Source organism: Callospermophilus lateralis, chromosome X (genome assembly GCF_048772815.1).
Source record: "Callospermophilus lateralis isolate mCalLat2 chromosome X, mCalLat2.hap1, whole genome shotgun sequence".
NCBI lineage: Eukaryota > Metazoa > Chordata > Mammalia > Rodentia > Sciuridae > Callospermophilus > Callospermophilus lateralis.
Window position 1 is genome coordinate 84,103,638 of NC_135325.1, and position 21,963 is coordinate 84,125,600.

The 21,963-nt window shown below is 38.5% G+C and overlaps 2 protein-coding genes across 2 annotated transcripts in view; one reads left to right on the forward strand and one right to left on the reverse strand.

Annotated features, from left to right (window-relative positions):
* Il1rapl2 (interleukin 1 receptor accessory protein like 2) overlaps positions 1 to 21,963 on the forward strand; it is a 532,521-nt gene that overhangs the window by 12,350 nt on the left and 498,208 nt on the right. The gene's annotated exons all lie outside the window — the stretch shown is intronic.
* On the reverse strand, positions 10,186 to 11,458 carry Tex13a (testis expressed 13A). Its single transcript, XM_077107494.1, has 2 exons — positions 11,000 to 11,458; positions 10,186 to 10,893 (listed from the first exon to the last, which is right to left on the reverse strand). The coding sequence occupies exons 1-2, from the start codon at positions 11,456 to 11,458 to the stop codon at positions 10,186 to 10,188; spliced, it is 1,167 nt and encodes a 388-aa protein (XP_076963609.1).

A 21,963-nucleotide genomic window follows, 5' to 3' on the forward strand; every position in this document is an offset into this window, starting at 1 on the left:
TTTTTGCTCTTAAATCATCCTGATCTATAAATGCCTATGTAACATATACCAGCAATTTTTATATTTCAGTCAAAAAGATTCTATTGAATTTATACTGCAGGATTCCCTTTATGCCATATTGTAGGGAAACTGATACCTTTTAAAAAGAAAAGCCATTATCCTAGTCAACCCCAAACACTAGGAAATAGTTCTTATCACTTTCTACCCTCTTGATCTTACTCTCCACAATGGATTCTAAGAGATTTCAAAGGACATTAAACATTTCTTATAATTCAAATCCATCTTAACTATGGCTCCTTGAAAAGTTAACTGTCAATAAGTCAGTTGCCTGGGTAGCAATTTCCAGGAAAGCCGATAGTCTCTTGGGAAAAATGAAAGCCTGGATCTTATAAAATTAATTGACCCCAGAAAAGATCAACATTGTATAGCAGGGTCTTAAGATAGTAATGAATGCCTTCTTTGGTCTATTTATAGGCTAAAATGAAATGCAATTCATTGTTTTTCTCTCTATTTTCTGTTATAAGCAGAAGTCCCTGATTTCATTATTTTTGGTAGCAATTATGCATAAAAGAGCACAGATCTAAACTGACAAAATTGTTTTTCAATCTCCAAATTTTGATAAAAATTTATTTATAAAATTTGTTTATAAAATTATATGTAACAACATATCAAAGAAGTTGTGATTTTGCTTTCATTTCATTAACAGTGAATTTTGTATATATGTGTATATATATGTGTGTGTGTGTGCATATGCAGAAGGGGGATATAACTATTCTGATATATATTACTAACATAATTTCAACTCTTTTCAATTTGTTTATTGGAAAGAAGTAGATGTTTATGGTTCAATCAATTAGCAGGATTAAAGAATTAATGGATTATATTTTATGACCATAAAATAAAAATTTATTTCAAATAGTTATTGATGAACTAGCTAACACAGGTATTCTATACACCTTTAATTCCTTGATCATTATACAAAATGCAATGAATTTCAGAGTTATGGTTTTTTTTTAATAGAATTAAGGTGGCAACCTATATGTGTTGCAAAGTCAAAATCTTTTTAAGGGCCAAGAAGGTAGTGCAATGAATATGGCAGACCACTTGAAACAGTTTGTAGTGTTGGAGGTTATAGGTGTCCCATTCACAATCTCATTTCACACCTTTTATTCCCTTGCCACCACTGTCTACTTTTTCTAACCCATTCTTTCTAGATTCCATCTCTGATCATCTATTTATACCAGCTAATTATAGAGCCTATATCAATAGGGCTTAAAATTAAGAGGTCCACCTAGTATATAGTGATCCACCATTATAATCACTCATATATATATATATATATATATATATATATATATATATATACACATACATACACACATATACACTTTTGGTGTTCTTGAACCATTGTCCCTTCATCTTACTTGCTTGTGAAAATCATAACATTGTTAAACCCACTTTCCCTCTATGCTGTGCCTTCATTCTTGCAGCTGAACCTTACTGAAGTAAATGTGTAATAACAATGACTGATTTCACTTTAAATACATGAACTTCAAATGAATCCTTAATGCTACCAGGCAGCCTTATTGTATATTCTTAGTCCATTCAGCCTCCCATCTGCCCAGATAAGTAGTTTACATTGCCTTCTCTCTTCAAATCTTCATCATCTCCAACCCATTGCTTCCCATTTCACTGAAAAAATGAAGCAACCAGGAGAGAACTTCCACTATATACACCCACCTACTGGCGTCTGCATCTATATAATCTGCCTTACAGCCCTTAGTATGGGTAGATTCCAGGCACTACACAGATAGGCCAATCATTTCATGCGTGCTCTAGATCTTCTCCCTATTAGGCTATATGAGGAAATCACCTGAGCCATTTTTCCCTCTCTATATTTGTGTATCACAACAAATAAGGTATTATTACATATGTTAATTCCTGCCTGTATAAAGTTCTGCAGTTCTATCTCCAGTTTCCTTAGGGTATGGTATCATCTTGTGATAAAGACAGAATTCTAGCAGGGCACAGTGGCACATGCCTGTAATTCTAGCAGCTCAGGAGGCTGAGGCAAGATGATGGAAAATTCAAAGCCACCCTCAGCAACAAAATTTTAAAAAATGAAAAAAAAAAAAAAGGTCTGGGGATGTTGTTCAGTGGTTTCCATAAATTCAATCCCTGGCTTAAAAAAAATAACAGAATTCTACTGATTAAAGATGGACAATAGAGGGCAGTAAAATAGAGGCCCTAAGCTCATGAAAAGTGAGGATAAAGTTAAAACCGATGTTTTTAGAGATAGAACCAAACTACTTATGTTATAAAGTTAGAAGCCCCATGTGATTATTTTTCAGTTTCTAAACATACAGAAGGGCCTAAAAATTGTTTTCTACCAAAGAAGAGAGATGGAGGAACTCTGTGGGAGTATATCCTTATCTGTCTCTTAGTTTTGGTCTATTAACTCCCAAATATTCAACATGTAAGACCCACATCAATTAAAGAAGCATAATTAGCACATGACAGAGTGCTAAAATGAATATTAATCAGATGTCTTAAATGTATTGTCATGTTTTTCAAGAACTCATTAAATGAAACCTTGTTCTTTCCATTCATATTAAAGTTGAAATGTTTCATGTTGGAAAAGAAATGAGAACTTATTCGTTAATAACTGTAGTTATTTATTTATTTGTTTTTAAATTAAAGGGATATTTTTAGCCCATATCATTTCAGCTGTCAGGTATCCATTATATATTAAACAAATATTTATTGAATACATTCTTGTAAACATTACTAAAAAACCAAAAATGAATGGCAGGGCTCCTAATTTCTAATAGATTAAAAGGAGAATTAGGATGTGTCTATAAATCATAACCAAACAAGCATAACTCAAAACACAGAATATCAAGGGATTCAGCAAAGAATTGTACCCTAGGAAATATCATCCTGCAACTAAACATACTTTTCAATGTTTGAATATTTAAGTAATTATTGTATTCCCTTTAAAAATGCCAAAGAAGAGCCAATTTGTAACCCTCAGAAAAACTTCAAATGATCTACTCATGATATTTTCACTCCATATAGCTCTTACATCCTATAGCTGCCCAGAAACTTCTCCTATCACTCTTCACTCTCACTCCCAACTAAAATCGCTTCTTGAAATGAATCTCCTGCAAGTTTCTCCTATTTTTACCCTTTCTCATCTTCTATCACTTGTTTTTACTTGTGAGCTCTTGTTCTCCTTTCGAGAATAATTTAGTTAAACTGGCATTGCAATTGTCAGCTCTTTCTGGCCATTACTCCTATTCTGCACACTAAGTGCCCATAACTGTTCTGTTATACCAAGAACCATGTTTTGGAGGGAACCATGTAGCCAAAAAGAGGATTATGTATAGAAGGCAAGGAGGCTGGGGGTGGGAGCTGCAAACATTAAACTTAATATATTTTATCCCTTCACACAAGAGAGAAGGTAATGAATGCTATAAGAAAGATAGAGATAAAGTAGTAGTAGAGAGTATGTAAATACAGCTTTTGACTTACAGAATCAGAGATATTTGTTATTGAGGATCTGAACAGATAGACATATTCACAGGCAAGGCTATATGATTGTGAACAGGGAAAAAAGGCAGTTAAGTTTGGCTGGAACCTGTTTATCAAGGCCCTTTTTCTAAATATGAACATAACAATAACTAATTCTTACTTTATGGGGGTCTTGCATATATTTTGGAGCATAATATTTTAAGACATTGACCATTCTGAGAAGAGCTAAAAGATACAACTAATGTACACTTTAAGTTGTGTCAGGTATTAAGGCACCTTTATAGCAGTTCTTTCCTTGGAGACAATGTATGTATAAAGTGGGAAAACTCCATTCTAAGACTCCACCCTGATTGAAGAAGAGCAATGCTGCTGACCATATTAGTGTTAATCAGAGCATGCAATGCAACTAGTTTTCTCAAGGATAGGGATTAATTCACATGGAGTCATGATCACACTCTTACCACACTGAAGAATGATCAACTTTGACAAGATAGTTGGTTGGTATTTTATGGGTATAGTCTGGATCTATGGCTATGAAACAGAGAAAAGCAAAGTAGGATGTGATATGAATTTCTACCCTGCAACCTTGATCTAATTAAAGAAAACAGACTAGCACTCACCAACACACAATCATTTCCAGACAAGATCGTATTCTTCAGAAGTAAGGCAATATGTACATATTTGGGTATAGAAATATTATATACATTTTTTTGTGTTTTTAACCTTGTTACCCATATCCCTGCTTACTACCTTTCCCTTAATTCCCCCCAAGGAAAGGGTTTTGGCCACCTTTTCGGTTTCCATTCCTTTCCCTTACTCTCAAGGAAGAGATTTCTCTCCTCCTCCTTAACTGATTCCAAAGCCTACCCAAGCTTCCTCCTCATACAGTGAATATACATATACACAGAACAGCTTTTCAAATATGTTGCATGTTGACTTACTGGTCAAAACCTGTAGATTACTACAGTACAGAGGTTTTTAATTTGCTTGCATGCATCTTTCTTTTTTAATATGTTAAGTTTTACAAAAAGAAATAGCAGAAAGGTGATTTTGTGAGTTGGCATGCAAAGAATGATGCTGGGAACCCTAGTATTTTGTAGCAGGACAAAGTCACAGAAAATCCTGATTATTTTAATTTTTAATACTTTTCCTTGAAGCACTTTTTAATTACAATTAATAGCACATATTAATTTTAGATATTAGTGCATTTCACTGTGACATTGCCACACATATTTTGCTTTATTCATTGTACCCTTTTTTCCCCCTTCTCCACCCAATTCTCTAATAGCTTGTCTTATGCTTTCAGGTCTATTTACCCCCCTTAATTTCCACATATGGGAGAAAATATGAAATACTTGTCTTTCTGTGTCTGGCTTATTTTGCTTAACATCATGTCCTCCAGTTTTATACATTTTGCTGCATATGACATAATTTCATTCTTTCTGGCCAAATAATACTATATTAAATATATGCTCTTAATCCATTTATCTTTTGGTAGTGAATGACCTTTTAATGTGCTATTTCTCAGTATTTTTTATTTTAATTTTTTAGGTGTAGATTGACACAACACAATGCCTTTATTTGTTTATGTAGTACTGAGGATCGAACCCAGGTCCTGCCCATGGTAGGCAAGTGCTCTACCACTGAGCCACAATCCCAGTCCCTATTTCTCAGAATTTTAATAAGGATTTTTGCATCAATGTTCATCAAGGCTATTGGTCTTGTTCTCTTTTTGCTTTTGTTCTTGTCTCCTTATCCAGATTTGTTATTAGGGTGATACTGCCTTCATAAAATTGAGTTTGAAAAGGTCCCTTTCCTTTCTATTTTATGTAACAGTTAGGGGAGCATTAGTTTTAACTCTTCTTTTCAAAGACTAGTAAAATTCAGCAGTGAGAGTTGGGGATGTGGCTCAAGTGGTAGCGTGCTTGCCTGGCATGCATGTGGCCCGGGTTGTATTCTCAGCACCACGTACAAACAAAGATGTTGTGTCCGCCGATAACTAAAAAATAAATATCAAAAAATTCTCTCTCTCTCTCTCCTCTCTCACTCTCTCTTTAAAAAAAATTCAGCAGTGAATCCATGCAGTCCTTGGCTTCTTTGGGAGACTTTTATTACTATTCCAATCTCATTGTTACTGATCTACTTATAGATCATCTTGGTTCAGTTTTGGCAAGTCTTTTGTGCCCAGAAATTTATTCTAGATTTTCCAACTTATTGACATACAGTTTTTCAAAATATCCCTTAATGATCCTATGGATTTCAGAGGTTATCTGTTGTAATGTACCCTTCTTCACCTCTAATTTTACTTTGTTTCTTTTCTCTTTCTCTTAGTTAAACTAACAATCTGTCAATTTTGTTTTCTTTTCAAAGAAACAACTCTGTTTCATTGAACCTTTGTATTCTTTTTGTCTCTATTTCATTTATTTCTATCCCGGCCTTTGTTATTTCTTTCCTTCTACTGATTTTAGGCTGTCTGTTCTTATTTTTTTGAAGACCTTGAGATGCATCATTAGGTCATTTAAAAAATCCTGAATTTTAAGGTATTCAGGGAATCTTACTATACTAGGTAACATTTCTGTACAAATACCCTGGCCAACTCTTGACTTCGATTTCACATGATATGAAACAAAGTCCAAAAATCATTGTTTTTTCTAAATAAAATATGGTTTGAGTTATTTTTACTTCTTAGAGACAGGGAAAGTCAAGTTTGACTTTCCAGTGTGGATGTGTCACCAAAAAGAGAAAGGTCAACAGAGAATCCTTCAATATTCCCTTTTAACACTTTGTTGTTATCTCAAAAGGGAAGCATCAGGAGCATCACTGCTTTTCTAGAGGTAGAGTTCACGGTTTTGGAACATGGCTTTGTCCCCATGAAATTTTTATCCACTATTTTCTTGCCCACTAGAGCTATATTGTTTTTAAAGATATCTTCCTTTTTAGCTATCTCTATCACTAAACATCCTTGCCCAAGGTCTCAAAGACCATGTCAGATCCCCTCTGCTGAGTTTTTAGAGGGTAATAAGTGATGGAAGCAGAAATAATTATAATTTGTTGACATCTTTCCTTCAGACTCACAGAAAAAATTAAATGGGCAAACACATGAAGTTATGTAAAAGTTTTTGTCTTTCCATGGTCCTACCAAATATGAAATCCAAATTCAAACACACTGAATACATTACTGAAAAAAATATGAAGGCTGGGGTTATAGCTCAGTGGTAGAGTGCTTGCCTCACACATGTGAGGCACTGGGTTTGATCATCAGCACCACATAAAAATAAAGATGCTGTGTCCATCTACAACTAAAAGATTTTTTAAAATATGAAAATAAGTTGTAGCACCAGAGAGATTTGTGTGTGTTGCCCTCCTGGAATGCCACAACTTCCTTTCCAATGCTCCCTCCTGGAATCCTACCAATATCCCACTTGGGTATTATACCAATGGTGTTCTCTGTGCAGCTTAATGATTTAATGATCTTTTCTTTCTTCCCCATTCCTCACCTCCATTTCCATGATTATTCTTATATGTGCCATTATTCAGAAGCCACCCCTCTTGACCTTCTATCCTTGTCCCCTCAGGTGTCTTTTTTAACAGACACATAGGCAGAAGCCCCCTTGGTTTCCAATCTTCTAGCCACACAGTGTCTTCTCTCTTCTATCACAGAGGAACTGGAACTTCCAAATCTATCCAAGTCAATAAACTCAAACCATTTTAAATTGTTTTCAACATTTTAATTATTTTACTTTCACAAAATGGAAGTTTATAAAGTAAAAATTTCTATGTTTCATAGCCCCGACTGTACCCCATAGCACTCATTGGCAGAGATGAGTGCACTCTGCCTAGTTAATGCATTATTTGCTGAATGTCTTTCCAGACCTTTTCTATACTTACTCAAACATAAATCTATAAACATACATACCAACTATGTATATACACTAATAGGATTTTTAAAGGAATTTTGTATACAAAAATAAAAAGTGACCCTGTCATAGACTTCAAAAAATAATAACAGTAGCTGTAGCTCTAATATAGTTTGCAGTATTTTATTCTGTCATATATTTCATGCTTCTGCGATCTCTTTCCCCATGACTCAAGTTTCTCCCATGTTCAAAAGAACTCTCTCTAAACCACAGATCCAGTCACAATCAGTCTTTGTCCTTAAAAAGAGCTTCCCCTCACTGACTCCACTTCCTCACTTCCCATTCACTCAGTCCTTGCAGTTTGGCTTCTATCCTGCCACTCCCCTGAATTTGCTTGAAGATCCAAAGTAAATGCCAAGCCCAATGGACATTTTCAGCTTTTATCTCTCAGGGCCCCTCAGCCTACATGACCTTCTTTTTTTGATTCATCCCCTATTCAAACTGTTACTAATTACTTTATTGCCTCCAGTCATCTCCAACTGGGGATAATTTTAACCTTTAGTGGATATGTGGCAACATCTGGAGTCAAATTTGTCTATCGTGACTGAATAAGTGGGGTGGGTACCACTGGCATCTAGTGGATAGAGGCTAGGGAGTCTGCTGAACATCCTACAATGCATGGCCAGTCCCCCACAACAAAGAATTATCCAATTCTAAATGTCAGGAGTACTGAGGTTAAGAAAATCTGCATAGAAGGACATAAACAAACATGACAGCATTTCTCAAATGTACAGGTAAGTATCTGGTCCCCAATTTGAATGGTGATTGTCCACACCCTTCCCAACAGGAGGCAGCCGAAAATCACATCTCTGCTGGATGTCCCAGAGCCATGGCAGCTTTCTGGTATATAGGTCCACAGTCCCTAGGTGATGTCCAGGACTCCTCCAGCCATGTCTCATTGTGCTCCAGTTGCACACCTCCTCCCCATCCTTCCACCTGAGGGCTAAAGCACACTTTTAGCTCCCTTCAACACATCTTATGGTCACCAGGGGGAAAAGCAGACCAACCTCCCACCTACCCCCTTCCCCGACTCACTCTCATCTTCCTCCCACTTCTCCCCCTCCCACTAGAGGTTGACTTCCCATTGGATGTGCTTCTGTTCTGTTTCACATTTCTGAATTCACTGAGAACTTTATAGCCAGATTCCTTTACCACATTTTTCCTGGTGGTGGGTTGGAGGAGAGAATGGTCTAGATGAGCGTACCCCGAGTACTGAGTTTCTGACTCACCTTGGCAGTAGTATGAATTCAGATCTGTCTCTGGTTTCATCTACTGATGAGTGGGGAGGATTCTCCTGTCATGCGACTGTGCAGTTATAGGAGTCCTTGCCGGCAGCTGGTGCTGCTGGCTTCCTTTGTATGCAGCCCTGTGGGGATTCTCTTAGGGGTGGCGAATTTCTGCTGTGTTAATTTGAGCCCAGTATAAACCTAGGGTTAACCACCCCCCAAGCTTTCTTTGATTTTTCTTGTGATTTAACTCCCCCAGAGCATGAGCCATCCCTATTCAGTTCATTCTTGGGGACTCTTGGGATGCAGGAATTCCCACTACTCGCCAAACCTTGATGGAACTCCCCAGCCAGTTTCAACAGTTTCTTTAATGGTCTGTTGCTTGAAATTTCTCTGCTGGTACCAGTTTCTGACTGGGAAATAATCAGATTCTCCAGAATAGGAACCTACTCAAGTTAGCTTAAAGAAAAAGGTATCTGGGGCTGGGGTTGTGGCTCAGTGGTAGCACCCTCGTCTGGCATGTGTGAGGCACTGGGTTCCACCCTCAGAACCACATAAAAATAAATAAGTAAATAAAATAAGGTTATAAAAAATAAAAGACTATCTGGGTAAAGTGGATCCTCATGTAGCATAATTGCAAGATGTGAAAGGAGTTGCACCACAACCACTCTCTCCAGCTCTCTGGAGTCACTGGATCAACTCTTCTATGCATGTCTGCATCCTGGAACCTCACACTCATGTCCTCCAAAAGATACCTCTGTAAAGCACCTAGTTTTTCTCCCCCATAGTCAGGGCCAGGCCTCAGCTGTGGCCTCAGTGTTTGTGGCTATGACCCAGGCCTCAACAAAATAACCCACTGCTTCACTGACCAACTCCATCATGACTATGGCATCTACCTCTCAGTGCAGATGATCTAGCCTGGGAATCTGTGTGGCTCAGGATGTGTCAAATGACCACACTTAACTATATAAGGACCAGGTGGGGAAAGAGGGTGGACTTTTATATACATGACTGTGCACATCCACTAGACACTAGAGTGGGGAGACAGGTGTTCACGTGTGTGCATGCACACACACACACAAAAAAAAGCTGCAGTAGATCTAGGGTACTGAATGACCCTCTGGAATAAAAAGGGGTAATCAAGTTGGGTATGGTGGTACACACCTATAATACCAGCTACTCAGGAGGCTAAGGCAGGAAGATCACCAGTTTGAGGTCAACCCGGAGCATTTAGCAAGACTTTGTCTCAAAATTAAAAAATAAAAATTGAAAGGGCTCAGAATAGAGCTCAGGGGTAAAGCACTCCTGAGTTCAAGCTCCAATACTGCAACAACAAAACTAAACAAAAACAAGGGTAATCAAACCATGTCTTTCCTTCCACCATCTACACCCTCCCCACCTCTCATCCCTCACCTCCATTCCACCCCTTCCCTCCACCTCCCACCCACCTCTGAAAATTGATTTCCCACTGGGATATGTTTCGGTTCTATTTCATATTTCTGAATTCACTAAGGGCTTTGCAGCCAGATTCCCCTCCCACAGCGGAAGCAACTTTCCCTTCTTGAAAAATTCACAGCTTTACACCAAGGGCAGTCCCAATCCCCAGGCCTGCGAAAAACCGGAGGTTTTCTTGCCTGATGGAGTTCAAAGTCTTTCCTATTAAGCGTTTCTGGAGGGTCTAATCCCTGGGCCCCCATATCAGACCACAGGCTAACATCAAAGGTTGAGCTGTGGGGAAGCATCTGAGGTGGAGCAGGTGCTATGACCATGGCTGCTGGTGGAGATGGTGAGGGTGAGGGTGAGGCTGGGAAGGGGGACAAAGGGGATGAATATGTGTAAGAGAATGAGGCAGGGAGCTGGACAGGGAGGGGTTCTGGTGAGGCTATGAACAGGGGATTCAGGGTCCCAGAGAGAGAAAACATGGAATTTTCCATGGATCCAGGATCTCCCTCCCTCTGCCCACCAGAGGTGTAATTTTTTGGCTCAGTAGTTCCAAGAAGCTGCAGGAAGTTCCCACCCAGCTCCTGTTCAGCCTCCACAGGGGCAGCTCCCACTGCATCACTCTCCTCTCCTCTTCTTCCTCCTCTTCCTCCTCCTGTGGCATCATCTGTAGCTGCTGTTGTCTCTTCCATCTCTCCTGTTCCTTCGGTCCCTGCCCCTCTAGCAGCAGCCAGGCTTGGCCCCTCTGCAACCTGCTCTGGGGGAGCCCTGAGTTCCTGGAGAGAAGTGGGCAGGGCTGAGATGTGATCTGTGGACAAGGGGGTGGAGGACAAGCCTAGAGTAGGGGTGAAAGGTAGGACTGACATGGCAGGGTGATCTTACCACCTGGAGCAGCTTCCACTTTAGTAGGTCACACTCTTTCTGCACTTCCACCAGTTTGGCCTGGGTCAGCCTTAGTTGGAAAGCAGACTCCTTGCGCTCCATCTCTTGTTGCATCGTGAGCTGCTTCAGTTCTGAGGCCAAGGCTTGGGCGGCTGACTTGTGCAATTTGGAGAAGTCCTGCAGCCACTGCACCCTGTGCCCCTGTAAGTGCTCCTGCCTGCAAGCAAAGCGCAAGCCCAGAGCTAGGCTGCCCCAGGCGCAGGCTTCCTGGGCCTCGCTGGACATCTCACTGTCCTCCAGGATGGTTCTGATCTTATCTTCCACTTCCTCCCAGGACAAGGTTAGATTGTCAAGGTAGAACTCAGGGCCTTTCACATGCCTGGCCATCTTCTCGTTGATGAAGGCCACCACCTTGCTATGCCGAAATCCACTACAGGGGTCCTCAGGTTTCAAGGCCATGATGTCTAAGGGGTTTGTGGCTTTGTGGGCCCTGGGAAATGGATCAACCAGTTGTCCTTTCCTTCTCCTTTAAGACCCCCTCATCCTCAGCCTCCCCACACCCACCCCAGTCGCCTATAGCCCCCCACCCCATCACTCTTAGTATCCCTCCCCTGCCTTTAGGGCCCACCCCAACCCCCACAGCCCTTAGCCCCTCCCCTCACCCTCAGCTCTACCCCTCCTCCTCACTCCCCTCCCCCACCGTTAGCCCCTCCCTTCGCCTATACTCTCCTCCCCTTTCCTTCGCTCCCTACCCCTCTTTTCTCTGTCCCACCCCTCGCTTCTCTGTCCCACCCCCTCATAAAGAGCCGCCTCTGCCTCGGTCCCCTCATAGAACGCTTCCCACCGGGCTCACCAGAGTAGATACAGGGCTACCACAGCCCTCTCCCAGGGAGAAAGGGGTCCCTCTCGCTCCGAGGGCTCCGGGAAAAGGGAGCCACGCGGCCAAATCTCTAGGCTTTTACTCTAGGACTGTTCCAACTCCCAGAGACTGTGGGGGTGCCGAGGAGGGAGAGCGGAATGTCCCGCCCCCTCCTGGGCTCCTAAGGGAACCCACCACATGGCTGAAAGCCATCGAAGGCGGGAAGAAAGGGGACTGGTTAGAAAAGACACAGAATGAAGAAAATGAAGCTCTCAGAAGTAAGTCCAAAAGGTCCCACCCCACCATGATGGTTTGTTCCACTCCTGGTGAGCCCCCTCCAATGCTTGGAATATTCTAGAACAGGAAGTAACTCCAACACCTCTGTGGCATCAAGTAGCCCCAAAGGAAGAGGGGTGGAAGAGAGGAGCTAAACTTAAGAATGCGAAGGATGAAAACATTCCTTTCATTTCCCTGATCCTATGTACCTTTTGGCCTGCAAATTAATTTGCCGAGAGTGGTTAGAAAAGACACAGAATGAAGAAAACGAACCTTTTGTACAAGTAACAAAATGCCGAAACCCCTCCTTCCCGACATATATTTATCTAAACCCAAGTATGTTAGGACCCCTAGAGGTAGAGTGTTCCAGTCAGGAAACATCTCCAACCTCTCAGTGGCCTCTGGCGCCACCCCCTGTAGAAAATTTCTGTAGCACCTGTTCAGACTATTGAATTCCCTCCAATAGGAAGTTTAGTTAACTTTTTCTGTAAAGGAACAGAGAGTAATTATTTGAGGCTCTAGGGAAAAAGAATATGCATCCCAACTACTTGCCATAAAAAAGTAGCCATAAATAATACCTGAAGGAATGAGCATGTTCTGTGTTCTGGTAAAATTTTATTTAGAGTAGGCAGTTGGCATGATTTGGCCTAACTCCTGCTCTATATTCCCATGCCATGTGTGTCCTAAAGACCTCTCAAATCAGAATGTTCTTAATGTAACTCAACACTCTTTGTTTAAAAGTTTAGACAAGTTCAATGAAGTTTATTTGAGCAGAGAATGATTCATGAGTCAAAATTCTCCTGAATTTTGGAGAGATTCAGGAGTGATTCAGCCAGAGCAATGAGATTTATAGGACAAACATAAAAATAGAGAAACCACCTGATTACAGCTAGGCAATCTGCCTTATTTGGGAATGATCTGATTGCTTTACTTCATGTGATTGGCTGAGATACAGCTGATTTTGATTGGTGCAAACCCAGCTGTTTGTTATTCTTTAAAATTTGAGTTTTTAATGGACCATATTTGTTCATAGCTTAGGTAAGGACTCAAAATGTAGGAACAGCCTCAGGTCGGTGACCTCCTACTTATTCCTATATTGTGCAATATAGAAGTCTTGGAAAAAAAAACAACACCTAACTAACTCCCCAAAATGTAGGCAACAAATTGGTCACCATACCCTTTGCTAGTACCTTAGAAACTTCTTGGATATCTGTTCACATTTAGAGATTGCCCATATTGTTTTAAAAATATTGTTCCTGTCTTTAATTTCCTCCTAATTCCTAATTGCTTCTAGATTTTTTCTATGTTCATGTTACTCCTAAGCTTAAAAATATATGATGGCTCCTTATGTTATACTCTTTGTCCTAATATTAGAATCTTTGTACAGCCTGCCTTTTGGATTTAATACTCTTCATTATCTTCTCTCCTATTATTAATACATCCCAAAGGAATAAATCATGAACAGATACACTTATTTTGTGTTTTGCATTATCTATCCCTGGAAAAATCAGGTTATTCATCCTTTATTATTCAGCATTATGTTTTATTCTGTGAACTGCATTGAAAATGGTAGTATTTATCCTATATGGTAGTAAAAGAGAAAAAACCAATCAGGCATTAAAATATTACCTAAGAGTGTAATTGAATACCAAAGGTAGAGAGTTTCCCTGATTTAACATTCTTTTAAAATACTGTCTTGTATTTTCTTTACATTTAAACTTTTGTATTTATCAGCCATCAATAGTCATGGTTCATAATTTGGTTTTAGAGTGATTTCTGCAGAAAGAGCACTCTGAAAATGAACTTTTGAGGAGAAGTAGGAGAGACAAGTGATAGGGAGGATCATTAGGGAGCTGTCACAGTAATTCAAGAGGTAAATTGAGGTGCTAGATGTAGAGAAGAATGCAGAGAGTAATTTGTCCAGTTTAAACATGGACTTTAGGTGTAATTCATTAGAGATGTTAGGGATGAGAGTTAGGAAATGCCTAAGATAATTTCCAGGTTTCTGGTATAGGGGACTAAGAAGATAGACTTTGATGGAAAATGAAGCAGTTGGTTAGAGTTAGTTTACCTTCATATAGATAGATAGATAGATAGATAGATAGATAGAGATGGATGGATGGATGGATGGATGGATGGATAGATAGATAGATAGATAGATAGATAGATATTGAGGTAACCTGTTGGGTGACCTGGTAGAGATACCAAGTTAGCAGTTTGAGTCTAAAGCTTAGGAGAGATATCAGGGTTAGAATTATTATATTGGGAGGAAGAAGTTGAATTCTTGGTAGTGTTTGAAATAATATAGGGAGAGGATATAGAGTGGGAAAGGGCTGCCTTATGAATCTCTTCCTTTATATCAGGGTCCTGTCTTTGGTGGTTTAATAGTTATCTACCTTATTCTTTTTCTTCTATTCTTCTAATGTAAGAACATCTTTTACCCTATTTTTCTTTGATAAGAATTTAAACATGGACTTCAGCTTGAAATCAGTTTTCTTCATATACTGCCATCATTTCACTTCTGCTGAATAAACATCTTTGGAAAAATAATTTTTTTTCACATTGCTAAAGAATTGAAGAAGGGAAAAAAACAAAAGAGAGGGAGATCTGTTAGAAAATTATTTCAGTGCATAAGCATAATTTTATTAGGGTTTGAACTACGGAAGAATCTAGATGTCAGAAGAGTACACAATTTTTAAAATTTAAATTAAATTTATTTTTATTTTTAAAAATATTTATTCTTTTTGGTTTTTTTAAGTGGACTGTATCTTTATTTTACATTTATGTGGTGCTGAGAATTGAATCCAGTGCCTCACGCATGCTAGGCGAACGTGCTATCACCTGAGCCACATCCCCAGCCCCTGAATTAAATTTATTTTTAACTACTGAAACATGTTAGTGGGGTAGCATGATGTTTTGATACATGTATCCATTTTATAATGTTTAAATCGAGTTAAACTTATATACCTCCTCAAATATTTACCATTTTTATGGTGAAAACATTCAAAATCTTTTCTAGTAGTGTTTTGAAATGCATAGTACATTTTTGTTATCTGTTGTCACCTTACTGTGAAATAGCACACCCAAACTACTAGCTCTTATCTAATGATATCTTAGTACTCACTGATCAATCTTATTCCGTCTGCCCCTTAGGACAGATTTTGAAACAGAATTAACATGACTTGTTAACCAGTTTTATAATAACAATAAATATGGGAAGATGGCATGGAGGGTGATTTTGAGGTATCTGGTGAAATTTGGTGTTATGATTAGTGATGCCTCTAACCATAGTATAGAAGGAAAATCAGACTACAGGAGACAGATGAGTTCAGTTTGGATTGATAAGTGCCTCATGCCAGTTATACTGACTCTTAGATGACTCAACTGGGCTGGAATTTAAGAGAGAGAACATAACTGGAGATATGTATTATAGCTTTGGATGGTTGCAGTGCTCAGTTGTGGCTAGGATCCAGTGCTTAAGATGAAGGTTAGGTGGGGAGAAAAAAAATGAAACAGAAAAAAGAAACCCACTAAGGCCTAGGGAAGAGTGGTCAATAATTTGGGAGTAAACCAAGGAAAAATAATAAGCAATAGAAGTGGTAGAAAGAAGTAGAAAAAAGGAGGAGGATAGTTTTAAACTAAGAGATTTTGAAGGTGAAATGAGTGTCACTCTTTTCAAATAATACATGGAGGTTGGATTGGATTAGGTTTAGATTATTAGCTAAACCTAATGAACAAAAGGTCATCCAGTTCACATAATAAGGTATTCTTAATGATTCTACTGATTAGCAAATCAATAGAATGATATGGCAGAAGTCAAATGATATTGGGCCATAGAATGAAGTTAGCAAGTATAAATAGTGAATATTGACAAGTCTTTCAAGGTCTCTGAAACTGACAGCTATGGTGGCATAGACAGAAGTCAGAGAATAGATCATGGATGCATAGGGCATGATAGATTAGTTGCTAAGACAATTTAGTTATAAAATTTTCAACAGAAAGGCAGGCAAGGTAGGTAATCATATGTAAAGAAAACTGGTTTTGAAGAGTTTGAGATGTAACTTGGGTAATTGACAAAATCTTTGTCAATATTAAGAGGAAAATTATAAAACAATGTTATTAGCAGATACAAAATATCTGTAATGTAAGTATGAACCAATGAGAAGGTAGGAATAGAGTCAGTGGAATTGGTTGGGGAAGGCTTTCTGGATGAGAGATATGTTCTTGTTAATAGAAATATCAGGATTCTCCACAGATTTATGGAAAGCTTTTTGATTATAGGATGATGTATTTCAGATTATTATTCTTAAAGTTGTTTTCATTCAAACAAGAAAGCAAGCATCACTTATAGTGTGCATAATGGTGATGGCAAGAAATTTTAAATTTACCTTGATTATCCTCTTACCTTTACCCTCATCTTCATTCAATCTTTGGGTCAGATTTTGAGCAAATTACCTGTATCCTTAGGTGAAAAACTGTAATTGCTTTCCTTGGGAATGGTGACATAACAGATCAATAGAAAGATCCACAATTCTCAGTTATACATGAATGGGTCAAATATATATGTAATATATCATAATTTTCTTAGTAGTTATCTGAATTTAATGCTCAATCTCAGAATAAATTAGTTGTTTTGAATTTACTGTAAAGGGCATTTTTATGATAAAATTTATCCTGAGCAAACAGTTTTTAGAATAAGTGTAATGTTTCCTCTATCCTGGTCCATTGACTGTTTTCTTAAAAACAGTGACAAGAAAAAAAATCTTTTCATTGACTTTATGATTTGTATTGGGAGGTAATGTGGTATTTGTATTTTGTAGCTACTTTGTTGTGCTTATTTGTAGGCAATGTGGTAATAGTGGTGATGATGTTAAAGGAGTTTATTTTTATAGAGTGCTTAGTATATTCCAGGCACTTGCTAAATGTTTTAAGTGAACTATTTCATTGTTAGGAGAGATTTTGTTCTAGGTCTCTCACATTTCTGCATATCTTCTGAGCATACTATACTTTGTCCTGGATTAGCTTTTCAAAGTTGTATGTATAGAGAAGACTCTTGGAAGATCGAAATAATGTCTCCTTCTAGAGCAAAAGGAAGGTTTGCATACAGCCTTGGAAAAAAAGAGCATATTTATTTATGGAACAAAGGGCTGATATGCTTATGACCCATAATAAAAGATGTGCGTTTCCTAAGCTCTTCCACTGTACTATATGACACATTGCCTATGACCCATTGCTTTTGCAGGTGTTCCCTGATCCTCTTTGTATTGTCCTATGAGACTGAGTTTGAGTAAGCAAAACAAATTCTGATGCTCTATTGTGAGAAATTATTTATTATTTGTGACATAGGATTTTCCTTGAAACTGGCAGGATAACTTGTTAGTTTCAAAATTGGGTAAAATCTCAGACCCTTTACAATTCTTAACACTTATGTGATATGACAACCCTGTAAAATAGTTGCTTTTTATTAATCTAACTTATATATGCCCCAAACACATTTAGTCACCTATCCAAAGATCCATAGATAGAACATTATAGAGCTGGAATTTGAACCTACATATCTGCCTCTAAAGGCCATTATCTCAAGCAGTAATCCATTCAAGTACAGTTCAAGTCCCAGGGTTGATCTATTGACTAAATGTAACATGAACTATAAGCAAATTATGTTTCTATGATTCTGAGCTGGAGATTATCAGTATCATGGCCAAAGCTGAATATTCATGTTGGCAGAAGTTAAAAAGAGTTAACAGAGTATTGTCTCTTCATACCTCCATCAAATCCTGTTTGTTTACTAACCAATCTCTGCCTGATGGAAAAAAAAATGTACACACTTAAAATCTGTTGACATTTTACAGGCCAGAGATCCATAAAATATAACTTATAAAAGCAAAAAAAAAAAAAAAAAGACCACAACCCTCTGAAGTTTTCATAACTCTACAAAACTGAAAGTAAGGCTTATAGACTAAAAATAACAAAAAATGAGTTTTTTCAAAAGATCCTGTGTTTCCCCTAAATGCTTATTATAATGTAAATTTTAAAATTTATTTTAATTAGGTATATATGACAGCAGAATGAATTTTGATTCATTGTACACAATTGCGGCACAACTTTTCATTTCTCTGGTTGTACATGATGTAGCGTCATACTATATGTGCAGTCATATGTGTACCTAGGGTAATGATGTCCATCTCATTCCACCATCTTTCCTGCCCCTGTGTACCCTGCCTTCCTTCCCTCCCCTTTGCCCAATCAAAGCTCCTACATTTTTCCCATGCTTCCCTCCTTCCGGTTATGGATCAGCATCCACTTATCAGAGAGAATATTCAGCTTTGGTTTTTGGGATAGGCTTAATTTGCTCAGCATGATATCCTCCAATTCCATCCATTTACCTGCAAATGCCATAATTTTATTCTCTTTTAATGCTGAGTAATATTTCATTGTGTATACATATAACACAGTTTCTTTATCCACTCATCTACTGAAGGGCATCTAGGTTGCTTCCACAGTTTGGTTATTGTGAATTGAGCTGCTATGAATATTCATGTGGCTGCATTATTATAGCATGCTGATTTTAAGTCCTTTGGGTATAGACCAAGTAGGGGATAGCTGGGTCAAATAGTGGTTCCATTTTAATTTCCCCAATAGTGGTTCCATTCCAGTTTCTCCATGCTGCTTTCCAGATTGAACTTGAACATGATGCCAGCAGATTGGGCTAATATGTGTAAAGCTGTGCTAAATGGAGGACAATACCTGTTTTGGAAGGTTGCCAATGAGGAATTTTACAAGGAGACAGCTAGGCGAAATGCAGCAGCTGGTTATCCTCAGAGAAATCTAGATATGTTGTTAGGAAAGGGATCTTATGAGGATCAGCAGCAACAAATTGCATATGATCCTGGCATATACTCACAAATTGCTGTAGATGCGGTTAGGGCATGGAAGACTTTACAAGGACATGGAGGTTTAAAAGATCAATTATCTAAGGTAATACAAGGAGCTAATGAACCTTACGCTGAATTTGTAGATAGGCTTATTCAAACAGCTACCAGAGTTTTTGGGGAATACAGAACAAGCAATGCCATTAATAAAACAACTGGCTTATGAGCAAGCGAATCGTTGGTGCAGCGACTTGTGGTAGTGTTGGGGTATTTTTGCTGATGGTGTCATCGGTGGTACAATTTTTCCAAAAGGAGCCATCACTGAACTGCTTGCAGAACTTGCCTGGACTATGTATCACTTGTATGTATTGTGAACTATCTGTTGGTGCTGATAACGCCAAGATCTCAGGTTCATTCCCCGAACGGGTCACCAAATGCTGCAGTCTGGCTGGGCACAATTCAGGAGCCACTTGTCAAAAGAAATGAACTTTATTTTTAGAACACACACACCACACCACACAGCTCTTTAGGAATTCCCTCAGAGCCCAACTGCCACCACCGGCTTCCCACAAGCCTCTCAACCTCCCCCACTCCTCCTGCTCTTGAGGCCGATTGGCTGGGTCATGTGGGTGGAGGCAAAAAAAAGTCCCCCAATGAGCAGCTCCGTGGTCTGAAAGGGCAGGGAAACAGCCCAATGAGCATCACCGCAGAGGAGTCAATCAGTTGGCAGCTAGAAGTTTGCTGGGGCCACTGTGAGCCAATCATCAGCTGGCAGCTGGAAGTTTGCTGGCAGCTGGAAGTTTGCTGGGGCCCCTTCCGCTGTGGGTCTCAACAGTGGTTCCATTCCAGTTTCTCCATGCTGCTTTCCAGATTGGTTGCACCAATTTGTAGTCCCACCAGCAATGTATGAGTGTGCCTGTTCCCCCACATTTATTGTTCAGAAAGGCCACTCAAAAGAGAAACCAAGTTAAGTTAAAAACCAAAAATAACCCAAAATGTCTGGGAATACAAATTATATTTCAATAATAACCCTGAATATGGATGGCCTAAATTCATCAACTAAACAACATAGACTGACAGATTGGAATTAAAATGAAGACCCAGATATATATTGCCTTCAAGAGACTCATCTCACAGGAAAAGACATGCACAGACTGAAGGTGAAAGGGTGGGAAAAAAGTAGCATAAATATTTTCATTCTTGTATTAGGTTTACATCTACTTTTCAATGTATATAATCAGTACAGCACACAGTAAATACCTGGTAAAATGTCATTTGAATGATTCTACAGGTTTGTCATTCTTCTTAGATAATGATGTTAATAAATCAACCAGTTTTGGCCTTTCTGGCTTTTTAGTGCATTAAAATTATTTGCTTGTAATTTTATATTGTTATTTTTGCAGTAGTCTGAAATTTTCCCTTTCCACAAGTTTAGAGATATTTTTCATTAAAACGTTTTATTTTTCTAATGATTTTTTGAGAAATAAAGATCATCAAAGTACCTGAGATTTTTTTTTATTATTCATTTGTTTCTCTTCCCTGAATTTGCTACAATATTAGTTAATAGCTTTTGTTTGAGGAATGTAGTCTCATCTAACAAGGGCAAAATGATTGATAGTTATGTATAACAGTCAATTCACAGTTTTAAAATGTCAAAAAGTAAAGTTTATTTTAGTTTGCTGTTCATTAAATGCTTCTGGAATTTGCAAGGGAAGTATTTTGAAGTGAATATAAGACTATGGCAGGAATCAGTTACAAAAGTTTCAACAGTATCCTCAGGCATTTTATCTAGGGCTTCTGCTTTTAGGTATGAAAAAATTCTCTAATTTATATAGATTTTTACTAGATTATCTGTGATGTTACAATAAATTCACATAAACTCTGAAATAAAAATTTACATTTTATAGTATAAACATGTTTATAGATGGGAGTTAGGGACATTCTGATTTTTCATGTATGTTTTATTTTTTTATTAGTTGCTCAGAACATCACAATGATCTTGACATATCATACATTTGATTAAAATGGGGTACATAATCTTATTTTTCCACGTGTACAGATTGCAGGATCACATTGGTTATACAGCCACGTTTATACACAGGGCCATACTAGTGTGTATTGTATTGTGCTACCTTTCCTATCCCCCCTCCCCTCCCCTCTCCTCCCATCACCTCTTTCTACCCAATCTACTGTGACACGTTTCTCTCTCTTTTTTCTTCCCCCTCACACCATCTTATATGTAATTTTGCATAACCATGAGGGTGTCCTACCATCTTCTGTGCAATTCCCTTTCTCTCTCCCATTATCACGCATCCTCTCATCCCTATATAATGGTAATCTTCTTCTTATGCTCTTCCTCCCTGCTCTGTTTTGAGTCGCCCTCCTTATATCAAAGAAGACATTCTGCGTTTGTTTTTTAGGGATTGGCTAGCTTCACTTAGCATAATCTGTTCTAATGCCATCCATTTCCCTGCAAATGCCATGATTTTGTTATTTTTTAGTGCTGAGTAATATTCCATTGTGTATAAATGCCACATTTTTTTATCCATTCATCTATTGAAGGGCATCTGGGTTGGTTCCACAGTCTAGCTATTGTGAATTGTGCTGCTATGAACATTGATGTAGCTATGTCCCTGTTATATGCTATTTTTAGGTCTTTTGGGTATAGTCCGAGAAAGGGAATAGCTGGGTCAAATGGGGGTTCCATTCCCAGCTTTCAAAGGAATCTCCATACTGCTTTCCAAATTGGCTGAACCAATTTGCAGTCCCACCAGCAATGTACAAGTGTACCCTTTTCCCCACATCCTCTCCAGCACTTGTTATTATTTGACTTCATAATGGCTGCCATTCTTACTGGAGTAAGATGGTATCTTAGAGTGGTTTAAATTTGCATTTCTCTGACTGCTAGAGATGGTGAGCATTTTTTCGTGTATTTGTTGATTGATTGTATATCCTCC

What these genes read in the sequence shown, in the direction of transcription:
- Tex13a (XM_077107494.1), bottom strand. Translation starts at nt 11,458, where the DNA reads ATGGCCTTGAAACCTGAGGACCCCTGTAGTGGATTTCGGCATAGCAAG. An exon ending in AGTGGAAGCTGCTCCAGGTG is followed by an intron (nt 10,894 to 10,999) that starts GTAAGATCACCC and finishes ACTTCTCTCCAG; the next exon opens with GAACTCAGGGCTCCCCCAGA.